The sequence below is a fragment of the Mirounga leonina genome, unplaced genomic scaffold, assembly GCF_011800145.1.
Source record: "Mirounga leonina isolate KUSES-001 unplaced genomic scaffold, KU_Mleo_1.0 Mir_97, whole genome shotgun sequence".
NCBI classification, from domain to species: Eukaryota; Metazoa; Chordata; class Mammalia; order Carnivora; family Phocidae; genus Mirounga; species Mirounga leonina.
This window is the reverse complement of record NW_023270889.1, coordinates 7,772,133-7,793,262: the sequence shown is the minus strand read 5'-3', so window position 1 is coordinate 7,793,262 and position 21,130 is coordinate 7,772,133. Positions and strand designations below refer to the sequence as shown.

General features: G+C 41.7%; 1 protein-coding gene across 3 annotated transcripts in view; it reads left to right on the top strand.

The window, feature by feature from the left end:
• Positions 1 to 1,321: 1,321 nt before the first annotated feature.
• Positions 1,322 to 21,130, top strand: part of LOC118006471 (polyadenylate-binding protein-interacting protein 1) — a 31,623-nt gene continuing 11,814 nt past the window's right edge. The window contains exons 1-5 of one of the 3 annotated variants that reach the window (XM_034999140.1): positions 1,322 to 1,339; positions 2,679 to 2,848; positions 12,269 to 12,454; positions 15,846 to 15,958; positions 20,533 to 20,644. In XM_034999140.1, coding sequence (XP_034855031.1) covers positions 2,750 to 2,848; positions 12,269 to 12,454; positions 15,846 to 15,958; positions 20,533 to 20,644 — 510 coding nt within the window. In that variant the 5' untranslated portion in view covers positions 1,322 to 1,339; positions 2,679 to 2,749. Of the gene's footprint in view, positions 1,340 to 1,606; positions 2,106 to 2,678; positions 2,849 to 12,268; positions 12,455 to 15,845; positions 15,959 to 20,532; positions 20,645 to 21,130 lie in introns of those variants that run through there. The other 2 variants (XM_034999139.1, XM_034999138.1) reach the window with 2 other exon arrangements.

Genomic DNA, 21,130 nt, shown 5'->3' with positions numbered 1-21,130 from the left:
ATCTAATTTTTACACTGTAATCTTGTCTTTGTAATATATGCTGGGTACTACAACATACTTACTGTTTTAAAGATGAGAAAAATGAGGCTCAGAGAAACTAAATCCCTAGCTTACCCAGGATCACGAAGGCATTAAGGATCAAGACCAGGATCTAAACCAAGCTCTGGCTTCATACATTCTTTCTCTATACCAAGGAACCGTACTTTTTGTTGGCTTCCTTCCCTGACTTCATTATTTTTGTCAACAATCAACAGCATGAATCATTTATTTATGATTGCCCTCATTAAGGCCATTCTTCTCACTCATTTAGGTAAAGATGTTAATGTTTTTTTTTATTAGCACGAAGAGAAAATTGTTAACAAGAGTTTTGTTCCTAATTGAAATGATTCTCAAGATGACAAGATTGGAAAACATTAAGCCCGGCTTAATATAAAGGCCCACAAACGAAGTTTGTGAGGATGTTTCAATATAACCGTAAAGAAATTGATTTTTTTCCCTCCTTCTCACTACTTATATTCATCCTTCATTTGGCTTCATCACTGTCAGTCCTGACAAAAACAATAATTTACACATAGATAACGTCAAGAACTTTGTTGTGCGATGCGGTAGCCACTAGCCACATGTGCCTACTGAGCACTTGAAATGTGCCTAATTCCAACGGAGACATGCTGAAGGTGTAAAATACACAGTGGATTTTGACTAGTACCAAAAAAGGAAAAGCATCTCATTAATACTTTTGTGTTAGTTATATGCTGAAATGCTACCATTTTGGAGAAATTGAGGTAAGTAAAATAGATCGTTAAAAATAATTGCACCTGTTTCTTTACTCATTAACGTGGCTTCTAGAAAATTTGTAATTACATAAGTAGCTTGTATTTGTGTTCGCACTGTATTTTTATTGGACAGAACTGGTGGGCGACGAAAAAGAGGGGAATTTCATTGAAAGGTAGTGCATTTTCAGAACCTTTCTGGACGGGAAGAGAAAAGGGAGAAGACTGAAGCCTGGGCACAGAAGGTGGGATAAACACCTGATGTGAATTGCAAAAGGGGCGGGAAAGGGGGCTGCATTTTGACTGTGTTCCTCCCTCCCTCCGCCGTGGCCGACGAGGCCGGTGGCAGAGCTTCTCCCGGAGCCCTCCTTCCGGACCAGTCCTCCCGCCAGTCCTCCGGCGGCCGGCGCAGGGTCACTGAACACACCTGCGCGCCCACGGAGGTGCGCGTCCGCGAACCCTGGCGCTGCCTCCACGCCCCCTCCCCCCGTATTTTTATTTTCCTGGCATCAACCGTCAGTCTCGCACTTCTCTCCTGAGAACCACCGCGTAGGTCGGGCCCGCCTGGGGTAAGCGCCCCTCTCTGCCCTCGGCCCGGCCGTGGGGAACGAAGTGCACCCCCCCGCCCGGCCCCCGCAGCAAGCAGGGCTGTCAGGCGGCCGGGACGCCGCTTCCCGGGCGGCCTGATGGGCCGCGGCTCCCAGCCGGTCGCGAACGGGAGCAGACGCGGCGGGCGCGCCCGGGGCCTCCGGGCCGCGGGGGGCCGCTGTGACCCGCCTTCGCCCCCGCCGCGCCGAAGGCGGGGGAGCCGGGTTTTGGGGAGAATCGAAAAGCCGAGGGCAGCCGCGGGGGGCGGGCGCTCTGGAGCGGCGGGTTCGGCGGGTGCTCCGACTGCCGTCCGCTCCGCCCGAAGCGTCGAGGAGCCGAGCAGGGGCCCGCCGCCCTCCTCCTCCATGAGGGCCGAGTGAGCGCGGCGGTGAGAGCCGGCCCGCGGCGCCTCCCCCGCGTCCTCTCCCGAGCGCAGCGGCAGCGGCCCCCGGCGGAGGAGGAGGAGGAGGAGGAGGAGCATGTCGGACGGTTTCGATCGGGCCCCAGGTGCTGGTCGGGGCCGGAGCCGGGGCCTGGGCCGCGGAGGGGGCGGGCCTGAGGGCGGCGGTTTCCCGAACGGAGCGGGGCCTGCTGAGCGGCCGCGGCACCAGCCGCCGCCGCAGCCCAAAGCCCCGGGCTTCCTGCAGCCGCCGCCGCTGCGCCAGCCCAGGACGGCCCCGCCGCCAGGGGCCCAGTGCGAGGTCCCCGCCGGGCCCCAGAGGCCTCCCCGGCCCGGGGCGCTCCCAGGTACGGAGCCGCTCTAGGGGACCCCGTCCTCCTGGGCCAACGCTTCCCCACGGCCCTCCGCGCGCGCCGAGGTCGGCGCGCTGTTCCCCGCCCCCCCCCGTTCCCCGAAAGCATTCCCCGAGGGGCCCAGTTGTTAACGGGGTGGGGACGGGCCGGGAACGGGTTTGGAAGGTGGCTGCAGGAATCCTTTGTGCGCCCCGGCTGGGGGAGGGGCCCAGTGCGCGGTCTCCGAGTTCGGCCGTCCGGGGAGGAAGTAAAAATCGCCTCCCCCTCCCAGCCCTGGAAAGGGAGACCTCAGGCGAGCAACCACCTTTGTAATCGACTCCTTAGGAGAAGAGGAAAGAAAGCCCTCAAGCCTTCATTTAGGAGGCAGGTATAGCCACAAATGAGCTAAAGCAAGTCTATTGTTCCGTTTTGCAGGCTCTCTGTAAAAATCCTGGCGTTAACCTTAAAATTCGTGACCGTTCTCGTTTAACTCTTAAAAGCCTGCCCTTCTCATTTGGTTTTTCAGGAGATAGTAAGTTGCTATACAAAGGAAGGAATGCGTCTAACACCTCATTTTTCCTTTCTCAGAACAAACGAGGCCCCTGAGAGCTCCACCTAGTTCACAGGATAATATCCCACAGCAGAACTTGGAGTCAGCAATGGCTAAACCCCAGGTGGTTGTAGCTCCTGTGTTAATGTCTAAACTGTCTGCGAATGCTCCTGAATTTTACCCATCAGGTTATTCTTCTAATTATACAGTAAGTAGGCCTTTTTACCACAATTCTGAGTTAATATTACTGGGATAATGTGGTTATTACTGTATTTTATTATCAGTATGCTGGTGCTTTCTACTACACATAAAAACCTTTTATTATGAATTCTTTGAACTCATGAGGAACCAAAACTGATTCGGGAATATATTTTGTAGTTACCATGTTTTAAATATCAGAATGTAAATTGAGAGTAGACCTTGTCTCTATTCACTGCTGTATTCCCAGTATCTTTAGAGTATTTTTAGGCTAATACAGGATATGGTTAAGGGCGCTTTCAATATATAAAACTAAAATTTGTGTTCAGGCTTATTGGACAATCTATAGAATAATGGCCTGGCAAAGCTGACTTAAAATTTGATTTTAGCAAGATAGCTGAATATTCATTTAGGGTAAATTAAACCATGGTTTTGCTGCAGACTAATTTGAGGTAGGCTTTTGAATGTTACACATCTGGGCTCTGTTAAAACAGAAGTGTTTCTGGTTCTAATTAACTACTGTTAAGAAATATAAAGGGTTTTTTTTTTTTAAAGATTTTATTTATTTATTTTGAGAGAGAGAGAATGAGAGAGAACACATGAGAGGGGATAGGGTCAGAGGGCAAAGCAGACTCCCTGCCGAGCAGGGAGCCCGATGCGGGACTCGATCCCGGGACTCCAGGATCATGACCTGAGCCGAAGGCAGTCGCTTAACCAACTGAGCCACCCAGGCGCCCTAAAGGGTTTTGATAAAGTGTTTACACAGCTCTGAAGAACTTTTAAACTTTCAGATTCATCTTTGTCAGTATAAGAACTTAAAAAAATTGATCACATTTTTCTTCAGTGGGAGAAAATAGCACAACTGGGATATATAGAAAGGAATGTGTCCTGGGTAAATGCATAGCAATTAATTGTATATAAGTGGGGCAGGAACCATTAGAGGGTTAAAGAAATGATGATACTTTAGCAGAAGTCTTATGTTTCCTAATTTCTTAGTTTTATTGACATTTAACACGGAATAGTGTACATAAAGGTTAGCTCAAAGTTTCACGAAGTGAACATTTAGGCAACCAGCATCCAAATCAAGAAAAGGAATGTCATCTGCATCCCGAAAACTCCTTCCAACCCCTTCTAATCATTACTGCTCTCCTAGGTTAATTACTATTTTTGACTTAACAAGTTTTGCCTGTTTTCAAAGTTTATATAATTGGAGTCCTACAGAATATCTTTGCACAATTTTATTGAACATCTAAATTAATCCACCTTGTAGCTCATAGTTGAAGGTGACTTACTCTCCTAGCATTCCACTGTGTGATTATACCACAGTCCCATTTGTCTTTTTTTTCTTCTTCTGCTTTGTCTCTTGATAAACACTTGAGTAGTTTCCACTTTTAGGCTATTGTGAATAGGGCTGCTAGTCTGTCTATCCATGTCTTGATGGTTATTTGCCCTTGTTTCTGTTTTGGGTACATACCTAGGAGTGGAATCACAAGGACATAGGGTAGCCAACTCTTCTCCTCCCCTCCTCCCCCAAAGATTTTACTTTTAAATGATCTCTATATCTCTACACCTAATGGAGTCAAAGTGCCCTGGTAGCCAACTTTAAGAGAGACTGTCAAATAGTTTTCCAAAGAGATGTTCCAGTGTACATTCTGAGTAGTGTGTGATTTCCAGTTGCTCTGCTTCCTTGTCAGCATTTGGAATTTTCTGTTAAGTTTAGCCATTTTGGTAGGTGTGTGGCATCTACTTTTGGTTTTAATTTATATTTACCTGTTAACTAACGGTGGTACACCCGCTTTGTTACTTCTTGGGGCTGGGGGCCAGTGCTTTCCTTCCATTTTTTGAAAGGAAAGGTATGGAAAAGCTGTATTTTATGTTTCAGAAACTCCATGCATCTTAGACTGCCCAGGAAAAAGCTTTGGGGCTGGGAAGGAGAAAGTATAGGCAAGCAGGAAGAGCAGTTGATTTGGGGTGAAAGGGGCTGTCAGTCATGTAAAGTAGAAGTGAGAACAGCTTGGGTTCTTGCCAAAAAGTTGTATTTGGCTCAGGAAAGGAATGATTAGAGAGCTGTGAGTAGTTGGATAAAATAGTAAAGAGTACTTACTTTCAAATAGCCACAAAACTTTTCTCTTTGTCTCCCTATTTACCTGGGCCATTTTATGATAGGAGGGATGCAATTTTTTTTTTTCCGAGTCTGTACTAAACTAGTTTACATAGTTCTACATAGTTCAAGTGACTCCTGGGCTACAGAGCAGTGTATTGAGCCATGTTCACTTACTTTGAGCCACTGTCCTCTGTTAGGCATTCCTTGATATCCTCTGTTAGATCAGCTGCTTCTTTGTTCAGTCCGCCAGAGCAGATTGCATACTGGGAGCCCATGACTCATGTGTGGCCTGCAGGTGTATCTTTTTTGGGGGGGGAGGGGCACCTTTTAATAAGCTACCAACACTTAAATAGATGTTGCAAATCTGAATTTTCTGGTTTCTCTTGAAATCCTAATATGTGTTTGTGCCAGACTATTACTTTATTTACTTATTTACTGAGAAAGAACGGGAGCCCGAGTCAGGGGAGGGACACAGGAAGAGGGAGAGAGAATCTCAAGCTCACTCTGAGCTGAGCATGGAGCCCGAGGCAGGGCTCAGTCTCACCACCCTGAGATCATGACCTGAGCTGAAATCAAGTCAGATGCTTAACCAGCTAAGCCACCCAGGCGCCCCCGGACTGTTAACTTTAATAGAGCAAAGATTGTCTGGAGCTGAATGGACGCAGCCCCCTTAGATGGAATGTGTGTGAGCTCTAATTGCTCACTGGCTTGTCTCATTTGTTTGTATTCCACCTTGATTCTATAGTCATTCAAGCTTGCTACCTCTGCCCTCGTGCACTGTCTAGTCTTATTCATTTACCCTTTTACCCTTTGTCAATGCTAAGCATTTTTCTCTGTCTACTTAGTCACAGAATAGCAATATCCTCGTTTTTCCCTTGACTCTTAGGATAAGGTCTTGTTGTGAGGGAGACTTCTCTTTGTAGTAGCCATAATCCAAAGTTAGCTATATTCACTCACTCATTCAACAGGAAGTTGGACAATTACCACTGGAAATACAGCAGTGAACAAAATGGACAGAAATGCCTTGAGTCTGCTTTTATATTTATAAGAAAATCTGGGTATCTTTGAGTTGGATCTCTTCACAAGAGTTCATGCTTTTTTTTTTTTTTAAGGTTTGAGAGCGAGTGAGAAGGAGTACGGGGTGGAGGGGCAAAGGGAGAGGGAGAGAGAGTCCCAAGCAGACTCCGCACTGAGGGCAGAGCTCAACACAGGGCTCGATCTCACCACCTAGAGATGATGACCCGAGCTGAAACTAAGGGTTGGCTGCTTAACTAACTGCGCCACCCAGGCACCCCAAGATTTCATGCTTTTTTCTAAAAAGCCTTTATGATAGTCTTTTGTTGTGCTTTCTTAACCCTTCCAAAATTCTGAACCCTTTTATCTTAGAGTCCTTCCTGTAATCCCACTGCTAGAATTTCTTGCTTTCCGTGCCTTCTTACCAGGGAGTTGCTGTATCTATCTACTCCTGCCCATTGCTTCTTCTCTGATGATAAACCATTACATCTTGAATATTTAATCACAGCTCACCAACAAGAACCAAAAATTCTCCATAGGAATTCATAAAGCATTTATTAAGGGGCGCCTGGGTGGCTCGGTTGGTTAAGTGTCTGCCTTCAGCCCGGGTCATGATCCCAGAGTCCTGGGATCGAGCCCTATATTGGGCTCCCTGCTCTGTGGGGAGCCTGCTTCTCCCTCTGCTGCTCCCCCTGCTTGTGCTCTCTCTCTGTCAAATGAACAAATAAAATCTTTTAAAAAAAAAAAAGGCATTTATTAAGAGACCAAAATCCCCCCACCACACACACTCACACACACACTCTCTCTCTCTCTCTCTCCCCCCCCCCCCCGTCTCTCCCAGCTTTTTTCTAAGAACATTCCCCTCAAGTTACTGCCTGTTTGTGTTCTGCCTTTCAATAGTGATGTTCTCCAAAATGTAAAAGTATTCACGGTTAGTATTTACTTCTCACTGTTCAAACCTCCGCTGACTGATCCCCCTAATTGAATTGATACTACTTTTTGTGACCTTTACTGGTGCTCTTTGGGTCTGAAAATCTATTGTTCTCTCAATCCCTATCCTAGTAGACTTTGACCACAGTATGATCTATGCAGTGTAACAAGTTCCAGTGTGTCAGGTCCTGTGCTAGGGGCCAAGGGTACCTTTTCAGTCTTTTAGAAGTTTCTTTTTATAAGAACTGAATAGTTAAGATACTAATTTTAATTTTTTCCTCTCTGTGCATAGTCTTTCACTTCCAGGACTGCAACCATTGTTCTTTCAGGTTTCAACGTGTAAAATTATTCTGTAGCATTTGCTTCTTCTATGAGCACCTCTCCTTTTTCCTTTGGGCACTGTGGCGGTTCTTCATCCTTGCAACTTGCAGATCATTCCTTCTCTCAGATTGTAGTCCCTGAGGTTCTCTTTTTTCCATTTTATTACCTGCCTTGGTGATCCTATCACCTAGAATCTGACCATTGCCTGTCTACTGATACCTGAAATCTGATTCTCCCTCTGAGCTCCTGGCTTGTGTTTCCATTTGTTTTGACTTGTTCATGAGGATCTCCCATTGAAACTCAAGTATAAAAAAGAATTTATCTTCTGCAAACTTTTTTTTTATATTCTAACTAGCTACTCAGGCTAAAAAAACGGTGTGTTGACTCACATTTCTTTCACACTCTTGCCCCCTTCAATCCAGTTAACTAAAGTAGTCTTGATTATTCCACCATCTAAGTGTCAGATTAGTTTCCTTTTATTCCTGCTGCTTTAGATCTCTAGCAACGCATTCAGAGTATCTTCCATGAAAAGTATGTTTTCTATCTGATGTCCCTCCCTAATATCTTGTCAGAATTCTAAGAAAAATACATAAAACTTTAAATATTCCTCAGCTTGCAGGCCATCTAACTCCACTTTGAAGACTGACAAAATTTGTACTCTAAAAAATCTGGTACTAGAGAAATAACTCAAACATGTTAGAGTCCTCGTCTGTCCACAGTATGCTGTGCTTCCTTTTTTGCTTGAAACAACAGGCTCTGATCAGTTCCCTGTCGTTGTTTATTTTTAGTTATCTCTACACCCAACCTAGGGCTTGAACTCACGACCCTGAGATTGAGTCACCTGCTCCACTGACCCAGCCAGGCACCACCTTGATCAGTCCCCTGTAATGCTTACAATTAGAGCAGCTCTGCTTTCCTTTTTTACTTTCAGACTTCAGATTTTCTTTTTAAAGATTTATTTTAGAGAGCGTGCACACATGTGCACATGCGAGCGGAGGGAGGAGCAGAGGGAGAGAGACAATTTCCAGCAGATTCCCCGCTGAGCAGGGAGCCCAGCACGGGGCTCTACCTCACAAGCCTGAGATAATGACCTGAGCCAAAATCAAGAGTCTCATGCCTAACCAACTGAGCCACCTAGGCACCCCCAGACTTCAAATTTTCTTACAAGAGAATTGGTCTTATTGAAAAGACTACAAATCAGTGTTCCAGACTGCATTTTTGCCACAGTGGATGACATTTGATAGAAATCAGGCATTAATACCTTCAGTTGGGACCTGTAGGGTTCCTTCTTTTCTCTTAATAGGGACACTACAAGTCTGTAAAACTATATATCAAAAACTAATTTTTAATTGTGAAACTCACATATGTACCTGGCTAATATTAAACTATTTAATGTATACATTTATAATGCTTAACTGGTTTCACAATTTTATAAAAAATGGTCATTATTCATAATATGAGCATTTATTTACTCCAGGGCTAACTACTGTTTATCCCTTGTCTATCTTTCCAGAGCTTTTCATAGTCTATAAATCTCTTAAAATTAAACTGTACTAGAATAATGGTTCTGTGTTCTTTTCATTTTAACATATTGGTGATTTCTGTATTGATATAAATATATCTTGTCAGGTGACTATATGATCCATTATGTGGATATAAGTTGGTATATTTAACCAGTTCTTTGTTGATAGATTGTTAGATGGATTTTTCTCGTACATATGTCAAGGTTGGGTTATAAGCCTTTTGTCAGTTACTTGGAGTTTAGCATAGAGGTTAGAAGTACAGGGTTTGTTCTGTGCTCAGTTCTTCTAACTAGCTGTGTGACTTTACAAATTACTTAAGTTGGTACATGGTCCTTCCTTGTTCATACCCCAGCTTCTATGCCTTTGCCCGATGGTTTTTCCACTGGCTTTTGAGGCAGTCTCCCTGTTGTCCCCAAGACCCTACACAGTTTCCCCATCTGCTTCATTGATAATGTTAACTATTGCCCCATCTTCAGTTTCTGTGTTCTGGCTTTTCTTTCTCAAAGGTGTCAGGTAAGCACCTATCCTTGGGGCCTACGTGCTTCTTGAGCCTACTATATATAGACTCTCTCTCCTTAGGTATTTGTAGGACTGGGTTTTTTGGTTTTATTTTTTTCTTTTTTCTCAGATTAGATGTTAATTCTTCAGAATTCTTCCCATTTTTTCCTTTTTTTTTTTTTTTAAGATTTTAGTTATTTGACAGAAAGCGAGAGAGATCACAGGGAGAGATCAGAGAGAGAAGTGGACTCTGCTGCTGAGCAGAAAGCCCAATGTAGGGCTCGATCCCAAGACCCTTAGATCATGACCTGAGCTGAAGGCAGACGCTTAACTAAGCCACCCAGGCGTCCCTCTGTTCTTATTTTTAAAAATTTTAATTCCAGTATAGTTAATATACAGTGTTACATTAGTTTCAGCCCATTTTTTTTTTCATAGTATATTCTAAGATCTGAATGATGTCTTCTGTGATGGAAGATAAGCTCCACTGGAGGGGGACTTTGTTTCCTTTATTCATGCCAAGACCGTACCCCCAGCACCTGGAACAGTATTTGGCACTTAGCAGGCACTCAGTGAAGGGTTTTGAATGAATAACCAAAGTGACTTAACTGCTCTGTGCTCATTTCTTCCATCTGTGCACAGGGAACAATAATGCTTGCTTCAGAGTTTTTTGGGATTGAGGCAGCCTTGCAGAGCTCTTAAAGGGACTGTCCCATATTTTACAGGCAATTGGTGGCTATTAGCTCATTAATCAGAGTATCATCCTACATACCAAGAAGCATAGCTTTTTATTTTTAGATGCTTTTAGATATGATCCTTTAGGTATGAGAACACAGCTATGGCATTGGAATATGTTTTAGTATTTTCTCAGAAATGTAAAGATTTGCTGACTTAATGCCTTACTGTGTGCTCTTCACTGGTCCAGGGGCATTTACGCATTAACTCATTTAATTCTCTGTCACATAGCTGTAATGTTTATGATGAATAAATTTGAATTTCGTCAATGTTAATTTATTTTAGAGTCTTTTATTTTTTTTAATTTTTTTTTGTTTTTTAAGATTTTATTTATTTATTTGAGAGAGAGAGAATGAGAGAGAGCACATGAGAGGGGGGAGGGTCAGAGGGAGAAGCAGACTCCCCGCCAAGCAGGGAACCCAATGCGGGACTCGATCCCAGGACCCTGAGATCATGACCTGAGCCAAAGGCAGACGCTTAACCATCTGAGCCACCCAGGCGCCCCCAAAATAAAAATTTTTTAAAAGACTCTAAAATAGGGGCGCCTGGGTGGCTCAGTTGGTTGAGTGACTGCCTTCGGCTTAGGTCATGATCCTGGAGTCCCTCAGTGCAGAGACTGCTTCTCCCTCTCCCTCTGCCACTCCCTCTGCTTGTGCTCTTCTGTCTATCTCTCTGTCAAATAGATAAATAAAATCTTTTAAAAAAAAAAAAGAAAAAATTTTTATTTTTAAGTAATCTCTGTAGCCAGTGTAGGGGTCGAACTCAGGACCCTGAGATCAAGAGTCCCTTGCACTACCAGCTGACCCAGCCAGGCGCCCTTAGAGTGGAGTCATTTAATTTGGATTCAGTTTTGAGCTTAGACATTTAATCTGTCCGTTTACCTGTTCCGCTCAGCAAACGCTGTGAGCATGATACGGGCACATGAGTCCGCTCTTCCTGCAGTTGGTTCTATTTCCTTAGTGCCTGTGATAGCACATGCAGTTTGTCATGGTAAGTAGTATCACTTTAATATCTGGAAATACATAAAAACTACATAACATGGCCTCTAAGTGGTGGTCAGCTGAAAAAATAGTAGGACCAACTGGTTGGATTAGCCTTTCTACTAAGATTGTGTATTCATCTAACATGGAGCTTTCCTAAGGGGAATTTGGACTGGGTGTGATTTTATTTTTTCTTTATGCACTCACTGGCTTTAGAACTTAACCCCTTCATAAAATGCTTCTATATTATGGTCATAATTCTTTCGTGTGGTTTCTCATTTGACTCCTTTGGAAAAGGGTAACTTTCATCAGTAATATAGTTATTATTAAATCATAACTGTTAAGTAAATTTCAGAATGCTTGGTTAGTATTCCAGGCATTGCAAGTATAGGGTTGATAATCTGATACCTTTTGCAGTCCTCCCCCTGTTCAGCCTCCAGCCATTAATTAAAAGATTGGGAACTACCAAAGGTGATAGTGGTAAAACATTAGCTGGAAACTACTCCAGTCAAGGTTGGCTAGAAGGCTGGATATAGCAGTCTGCCACAATGTACTATGGGGAAATGTTATAGTCCCTTAACTATATATATTTCACTGTCTTTGGGGATTAACAGATGACAAGTCTTACTAGCTTTTTTTCCTCCCCAATATAGAAATTCTCAAATACCTTTAAGAGTACGAAAAGGGGGGCGCCTGGGTGGCTCAGATGGTTAGGCGTCTGCCTTCGGCTCGGGTCATGATCCCAGGGTCCTGGGATCGAGCCCCACATTGGGCTCCTGGCTCAGCGAGGAGCCCGCTTCTCCCTCTCCCTCTCTCCCTGTTCATGCTTTCTCTCTCTCTCTATCTCTGTATCTCAAATGAATAAATAAAATCTTTAAAAAAAAAAAAAAAAAGTACGAGAAGGGTATAATGAATCCCCATGGCCTCAACAGTTAGCTACCTGTGGCCATTCTTGTTTCTATTATCACTGGCCCCTTCTTCCTTCCCACTTTGAAGCAGATCTCAGATGTTATACCCATAAATAGATCAAAATTTTGATGTCCGTATTATAGTGAAATATTGGTTTAAATTTTCTCGGTTGTCTTGTAAATCTGCCAGAATGAAAAGACAATTTCCTACCCAGTTAGATGGAATCCTTCTGCTATAATGTAACACGTTGGCCATTGGGCGAGGAAGAATGATTCAGTGGGCTTAATTTTATTGAAGAAAATAAATTTTATCATGTGAAGAATCATTTGTGCTAGAGACCGCTCACCTTAAAGCTGCCTCAGGTTTATTTTAGCCCGTTGCATGGATTAAAACATTTTTTTAAAACTTTTCATCTATAGGAATCCTATGAAGATGGTTGTGAGGATTATCCTACTCTATCAGAATATGTTCAGGATTTTTTGAATCATCTTACAGAGCAGCCTGGCAGTTTTGAAACTGAAATTGAACAGTTTGCAGAGACCCTGAATGGCTGGGTTACAACAGATGATGCTTTGCAAGAACTTGTAGAACTCATCTATCAACAGGTAGGTTGGCTGATGCCGCAGGTGATCATCAGATAGCTTCCTGAAGCCCAGGGGTGGTGGTTGCTCCTTCACGTTCATGTTCACTGGCCTCCATGCTTCTTAACTTTTTATGGTTCATGGGAGCTTTTAAGTCTCTGTTGTATGAGATTCCTGTAGCTGGGGATCTAGGGGCTAGAGCCAGACTGGAGATTCAAGGCTCTGTACAGGCAGTTGGAAGGAATGTTGGACATTTATGAGGGAGGCTAGGTAAGTATGTGTTTTTACAGGATCTGAAATTAACAGTACACAGAAAGAGTGCAATTCTGTTTTCCTCGGTATCAAATTATATAGCACTTTTGGAGTAGGGGAGGAAAAGAAAAATCAACGGGAGAACTTCCTTCATCCTCACAAAGGAGCACCCCCCCCCAAAAAAAAGCTAGACCATAAAACACTGTCTTGAGTCAACATTTATGTTTATTTTAAATTTCCGAGGATTTACATCTTAATTCCATAAGTCTGTCCGTCTAGATTGTTCACAGAAAATTTAAGTTTGATCCTAGCGTATTGGTCTGTGACACATTAATGCTATTTTCAGTGGGGGAGATAGACAACACTGGATTTTGAAGACAGATTAAGGGCACTGTTTGAAACTGACCAAAAACAGTAGGAGATAAATAGAAATAGAAACTTAAGTGTTCTTTAAGTCATTGCTGAAAGAGCAACTTGAATTTGGAATATGTGGAAGGGTGATTATGATAGTAGGTAATTTTCATCCTACCTAGTGTTTCATTTGACTACTTTCACAGCTTGTTCTGGATAGTTACTGGACCCCAGTATTGCCTGTCCAACTCTCAGGTTTCTGGACATGCTTGAGGTTTTAGGAGTATAGAATTGCTCCATTTGTCCTGATACCTACTTTTGGCCTCTAAATGGATTGCAAAGGAATATGAGAAGAAAATGGAGAAATTGTTAGTGCTTTTCTGATTTCTCTTCTCTTCAGTTTCAGCTCTTCGTAGGCTGCCTGGTTCTAGTCTTAAGGGCTGTAATGTAACAAACTAGTTTCTGTGATTGTCTCAAAGCCAGTTCTTCAAATATGTACTCCCTATTTATCAATATTCTGTGTCAGTGATACACAGATTCACCAACAGTTCTTAAATTTCATTGGGGGATTTACTCCTAGCAACTAACAAAAGAAGACCTGTTATAAAAATGGCAATTAAACATACATATTCAACTTTGATTCTTCCCCAAATACCACTACAAAAATGAAGGGGATTTTAAGAAGCCAGGACCCTGTAGGGGCTGACATGAGGGAAAGAGATTAAAGTACCAGTCTTAGAGACTAGAAAGCAGGTGGGCAGATCTAAAAAAACAATTTGAATTCCAAGCCAGTGGGGAAAGTTGAAAATCACCCTGATTTACTGTGTGGAATCTCTGAAAGACTCTAGGACAAGAATGGAATGACACTAAAAGGATAGCTTTAAAATATTAAACAAAACCCCCCAAAACAAAACAAAAACACAAATAAAAAACCCCCAAAAAACTAAACCCTCTACATCTTTTTGCACTGAGTATCTGGTTTGAAGTTTTATTACAACCCTTCTTGAGAAGTTATTGAAGGGAAGTACTCCACCAAAAAGAGGAAAGTAAGCCAGAGATGAAGATGTAAAAACTAGAAAACAGAATTTTATAGGAATGGCTAAATGGATTATCTAGATGGTAGTGAAAGGAGATCCCAAGACAATAGCCGGGCTTCATTGGAGTAGGGCAGAAGGCTCCAGGCAAGATTCCCTGGTAAGATGAGCATAATTGCTGTGTTTGAATGTATTAAGAAGAAACTTGGGAACTTATGAGTTTAGGGGTAAATCAATGAGATGTAAGTAAAGAACAGAGTAGAGAAAATTTAAGTCTAGGGAAAACAAAGTTGTGCAAGAAAGTAGAAATCCATATATTACATGGTCCAGCTGTAAAAGGAAACATAAAACTAATCAAATCATAGTATGACCATGTTGGTAGGCGGAAAGATTGGCATAGTGGAAAGGAGTGAGGGTAAGCAAGGTGAAAGCTGGATATTCCTTGTCCATGGAGGGAAACTAGTAAGAAATAATGTCCAAACGGAAATCACAAAGCATGGAGATGCAGAGGTTGAAACCTGATTTTCAGCTGAAAGAATTGAAAATGGTTGTCCATGGGAGTGAAGTTGAGGTATAGTGGGGAAGTATGAAATTTTAATAACAAGCTTTGTAGAACTTCTTGTCTTTAAGTTGTGCGTGATAATTTTAAAAGTAAACTAAAGGAAAACAGGCAATGCCCATAATGGAAAAAGGATGATTTTTGAATTTCAAGTCTTCTGTGGTACCAGATACACATCCATGAATGATCTCAGGAGAAACCAGTCTGTTGTCTTTGCAAGCAAGGAAATAATCAGAAATAAAAAGACCTAGTAATTATGAAGTACTTTCTACATGCTAGGTAACACCTGACATGTAATTAACTCGTTTAATCCTCCATGGTTGAAGATACTACTTTTATCCCTTATTTTATACATATCTTAACAGAGGTTAAGGGACTTGGCTAAGGTTACCACAGCTGGTAAGTAGACCCAGCAAAGGGTCAGAGAGGCCTCAGGCCATTTGTTATATCTAGATTATGGTGAGCTACTATCTTTGTAACCTTGGTCAGGTCCCTTTACCTTTTAATATGCTACCTAATATTAGGTAGTGAACTGTGTTTTCTACTATTCTTTAAAAACTACAATTAAAGTTAAAACTTCCTGAGTACTGTTTTGGCTATATCAAACTATCTTTGATATGTAGTGTTTTTTCATGGTCTTAGTTTTTGGAATAGCTTATCTTTATTTCTGCTTTACCCCAAGTATGTTTGGAGTATTCTTTAAGTGTTAATCTCTTGTACCAGGGACCATTTATCACTTCTTTTAGGAATCAGATGGAAGCCCAGGGAGGTTGAGTGATGTCCAAGGTCTCAGTGCAGGCCTGGGAATCTTGCTCTGGACTGCTAGATGCCAAAGTCTGTGCCAGTCTGTCCCTGAAAAACACCACAGAACAATCGTTTGGCAAATACTCTTTTCATAATTAGCACTATGCAACTGGGTACATGCACCTGTCTTATGCAAAAATTGGTTAGTATAAAGAGGTCTTGTCTATTTGCTTTCTGGTGACCTCAGGTAAATGATGGGGAGAACTCAGAATTTTTCCTTTGTTCTTGATCTTGGTGTAAAGTTGGGAGGGAGAGTTAATTTCTTTATGCCTAACAACTAAAAAAGACTTGTACATTTGTAGAGTGTGGTCAGTTTTAGGGGAGGAAATGTTTTCTTCTTTAGAACGTTGCTGTTAAGTATTTGCATTAAGAACAATGTATTTGTGTCCTAAAAAAGTTTTTTTCTTTTTGAAAGGCCACATCTATCCCAAATTTCTCTTACATGGGAGCTCGCCTGTGTAATTACCTGTCCCATCATCTGACAATTAGCCCACAGAGCGGCAACTTTCGTCAGTTGCTGCTTCAAAGGTCAGTGTGAATATATGAAGTTAAAGGAAAGCTGCTTTTAGACCTACTAGACTTTGACCATTCCTCTCTTCTAAAGACTGTACATTATAGAAGGCTGCAGGGGAAGGCAGGGTGGACCATTGTTTGTATTCTAGTATATGCTGTTAAAAATTTATAGTCCCACATATCGGTCTTTTTTTTCTGTAATGATCTCTGCCTTTGGGTTTTTTCTTTTTTAAGATTTTTATTTATTCAATTGAGAGAGAGCGCAAGCAGAGGGAGTGGCAGAGGGGAAGGGAGAGGGAGAAGCAGGCTCCCCACTGAGCAGGGAGCCCGATGTGGGGCCCTGAGATCGTGAGCTGAGCCGAAGGCGGACGCTTAATCGACTGAGCCACCCAGGTGCCCTCTGCCTTTGGTTTTGTGCTTAGAAGGCCTTTCATTTCCCAAGATCTTAAAAATCTCCCACTTACATATTTCTTAGTTACATCTGTACTTTTGGTTTGGGTAGGTTCTAATTTATTGCCACATGTTGAACTAGTTTTTCCCATACCACTTTTTAGAATGATCCATTTCTTTATTGAGTTGAACTGCTCCCTTTATCACACTACATCCTTACATTTGGGTTTTGATTCTAGAGTTTCATTATATTCTTTTCATCACTTGTTCTATTCCTATTTTATTATGATACTACTAAAAAGCTCTAATTTTTTAATATAGTACTGTTGGACCCCTCCCCACATTTTTTGGGTAGAATCTCCTTTGCTATTCTTGCATGCTGCTTTTCTCCAATGAACTTTAGAATCAGTGTGTGAAATTTCATGAATCTTTTTGGTATTATTTTCGACATGACCTTGAATTCAAAAGCTAATTTAGGGAAACTAATTTTCTTATGGGAGTTGTTTTATTCAATAACAAGGTTGCCTTCGAGTTTATTGTAGTTGGTCCATTAATTCTTTAAAGATACTTTCAGTGGTTGCAAAGTATTCCATCATGTGGTTAAACTGCACTGGAACAGAATAAAGATCCCAAAAGTAGACTCCAGAGACACTTGAAAATTAAGCTTTTGATGGAGATACTCCAAATATGTATGTAAAGGGTAAATAGTGCTGCTGACAACTGGCTAGCCATTCGTTGGGGGAGAAAACAAAGATGGGTTCCTGTCTCTTTACACCAAAATATATTTCAAATCTGTAAAAAACTTAAAAGTGCAACACTAAATACTAAGAGAAATTGACAGTTAAATCTTAGGTTGCTAAAGCCCTTTTAAGCAAGACATGATATCCACAAATCCTAAAATAAGAGATTAAACCTAATTACATATAGATTATAATATTGGGAGGGGTCATAAATTTATATGAAGAAAAAATAGGGAAATGTATAACACATGGCAATGAGCTCTAATATGAAAAGAGGGACCTCTTAGGAATGAGTAAGAAAAAGACCAGTTTTTGTTTGTTTGTTTGTTTGTTTGTTTTTTTAAGATTCTCTTTGTTTATGGGGGGGGGGAGAAGGCATGAGCAGGGGGCGGGGCAGAGGGAGAGGGAGAAGCAGGCCTCCCCCTGAGCAGGGAGCCCAGCACGGGGCTCAATCCCAGGACCCTGGGATTGTGACCTGAGCTAAAGGCAGACACTTAACCATCTGAGCCACCCAGGAGCCTTTATTTTTTATTTTTTATTTTTTAAAGATTTTATTTATTTATTTGACAGGGAGAGACACAGCGAGAGAGGGAACACAAGCAGGGTGAGTGGGAGAGGGAGAGCAGGCTTCCCGCGGAGCAGGGAGCCTGATACGGGGCTCGATCCCAGGACCCCGGGACCATGACCTGAGCCGAAGGCAGACGCTTAACGACTGAGCCACTCAGGCGCCCCCAACCCAGGAGCCTTTAAAAAGACCAGTTTTTAATTTTTTTTTTTACTTTTAAAGATTTTATTTGAGAGAGAGCATTTGCGCACACACACATGAGCAGGGGGAGAGGGAGAAGCCGACTCCACTGCTGAGCAGGGAGCCCAACACAGGGCTTGATCCCATGACCTTAGGATCATGACCTGAGCCGAAGGCAGATGCTTAACGACTGAGCCACCCAGGCGCCCCAGAAGACCAGTATTTTAATAGAAATATTTGGAATGCCTTTGAATAGGTAAAACTTGGAAAAATATAAATGACAAAGTTCTAAAAAGCTATTTAACCTTATCTAGATGTATAGCTCCTAGAAAGGTGTGAAAGTGGGTACTTCTGGGAGGTAGCATGGCATAAAGGCTGGCTGCTTTTCCCTTGAGCTGCTCACCTCTGGCTGTGCCTTAAAGTCACTCTAGAGACTTAAAATAGGGCTCTGAGACCCTGTCCTCATTCCTGGGAATTCTGATGTAATTGGACTGAGGTGGAGCCTCGGTTTTTTTAAAACCTCCCCAAGTGATTGAATTTTAGCCGTGGTTGAAAACTACTCTTCCAGGTCTCTTCTGACTCTACCCCATCTGCGCTCCCATAATATTATCATACTGTCAAAGATAATAATGGAAGTGCTAGTCCTTGAACAAATAAAAAGCAGGGCATAATTCTATTAACTTAAATATATATGTAGTTTGAAAAGTTACTTTACAGCAGTTATCTCTGGGTTTTATGACTTTGTTTTTTATATTTTTCTGTTTTTTTAACCTTTCTGAAATAAGCACGTATTGCCTTTCTAATTGAAAAATCTTTAATTTAAAAAGGGTTAGTTTAGAGGTATAGGTTCCTCTCATCTAGATAATTAATGACATACAGGGGTAGGGATTTACTTTTGCACTTGAATGAACATATCTTAACGTATAATCTAATAATCATTGTACTTATAAAACAAAAAGGTCATTTCATCAAAACTACCGATAAAGTCGTGAAGGGAGAGTAGCCAATAAGGTGCTTGGATAACTAAACGGGCGTTAATTAATTTCCTTTCTATTAGCCAGAGTGTTTCATTTATAGATATCCCAACTTTTTTTTTCTGATGAGGAATTAATGTTTAGGGATGCCTGGGTAGCTCAGTCGGTTAAGCATCTGCTTTTGGGTCGGTTCATGATCTGGGGGTCCTGGGATCGAGTCCCTCATCAGGCTCCTTGCTCAGCTGGGAGCCTGCTTCTTCCTCTGCCTTGCGCTCCCCCTGCTTGTGCTTGAGCTCTCACACATGTGTGCGCTCTCTCTCTCTCAAATCTTAAAAAAAAAAAAAAAAAAAAATGTTTAGACGGTAACAAATAACTTACTATATCTGATTCAAATGAAAATATTGCTCATTTAAAATAGCTTGTAAGCTATAGGCCACATAGACATGATAAATTATCCTGGGTTTATGGATGATTCACAGATTGACCCAAGGTAAATTCTTGGTAAGCAGTGACTTCTTTTTTCCTTAAAAAATTTACTTTTTTTTTTTTTTTTTTTTTTTTTTTACAAAGCGAAGCTAAACTGGTCCCTCATACTTGGAATCCATTCAGTCTCCATAAATCCCTCCTTTTGTCTTTAACAGAACTGTCAAAAATCAGCTTTACAAAACACATGACTTTCCTTGAGTTTTTTCACCACATTATCAATAAAGATAAATATTTAACGCCAAGAATGTAAACATTTAAAGTACATTTAAAAAATCCTTTTTTTTTTTTTTTAAAGATTTTATTTATTTGACAGATAGCAAGAGCAGGAACCCAAGCAAGGGGAGTGGGAGAGGAGGAAGCAGGCTTCCCGCTGAGCAGGGAGCCCAATATATGGGGCTTGATCCCAGGACCCCGGGATCATGACCTGAGCCGAAGGCAGACGCTTAACTACTGAGCCACCCAGGCGCCCCTTAAAAAATCCTTTTTAATAACAGCTGACACCATAATTCACTGAAATGGGCAATGACAGGTTTATGGTAATGGTTTTAGATACTTTATAGGATGGTAGATGGGCCAAGTCGGGGGAAAATAAAGCAAGGGAAACTAAGTTATATGACTCCTTTGGTCTCTGGGACATTGAGACCAAACTAATTGCTTTCTGTTTCTATGTGAATTTCATTTGGGGACCTTTCCCTTCTTTTCTCTGATTTGTATAATGGAAATTAAGGATAATGGGCTTAATAAGAGTTCATTTTATTTTCAGCTTAGTTGGAGACCATCTATATATATATATATATATATATTTAAAGATATGTTTCAAAGTTCATATATTCAGAATAGAACATTTTACAGAGACAATTTGAGTTAAAACAATGCTTTAAAAAAAAATACAAAACATTGCTTTCTTGACAAAAAGCCAATAAAACAAAGGTGAGGCATTTTCTTTCTTTTTCGCGCCAGTATGCAATGAACCTCATGAAACCTATGTTGCTTAAACAGATTACAAACTTGATCTGATAAGAGTAGTTGAAAATAAACCCGTTAGTTTCTTACAACTAGGAATCTTAGTATAAAAAGATGATGCCTGTTCTGGTCTCTACAATAGACAGGAACATTTTTTACTCCAGAAAGTCAGGGCATTGGTGCATGGTACTTGTCTCTGTATTGCTTGCGGACTGCGAACCCGACAGCTGGTCATCCTGTTTGTTCACAAAACAAAGCAGTGTGCAATTATAAAAGGTGTATCTTCATTAGATGTCGGACTGAATATGAAGTTAAAGATCAAGCTGCAAAAGGTGACGAAGTGACTCGGAAACGATTCCACGCATTTGTTCTCTTCCTGGGGGAGCTCTATCTTAACCTGGAGGTGAGGAGGAATTTTCTTAAGTACTGACAAAGCCTGGGAACGTAAACTGATCATGATAAGGAATTTGTATTCACATTATCCTTGGACAGCATTAAGGGTGAAATAAAACCAGGTGAAGGGAGAGAGAAACAGTGCTTTAGGGGCTGCTCACGCTAGTGCCTGCGTTCTAATGGAACGTCCATAATGTTTGTTTCTTCTGTTTGCGGGGAGGCTGTTGGGAAGTGGTTACTGGGAATTTTAAAGTCTGTGTACTTTTGGAAAGCCATGGTTTCCATGCAGTGTAAGCTCTCGAAATACAGATAATACCTTTTTTGAATTCACACATTTCGTATATTGACTTTCAGATGGTGGCTCAAAAGCAGCGTACTCTGCAGAACACAAAGCTTTGAGTTGAAAGGGTGGGGCGGTGCGGGGGGGAGACACTAGAATATCTAGTGCTGAATATTACTTTGTAATGGATTTGCTTTTTTTTTTCTTGGACTAGTT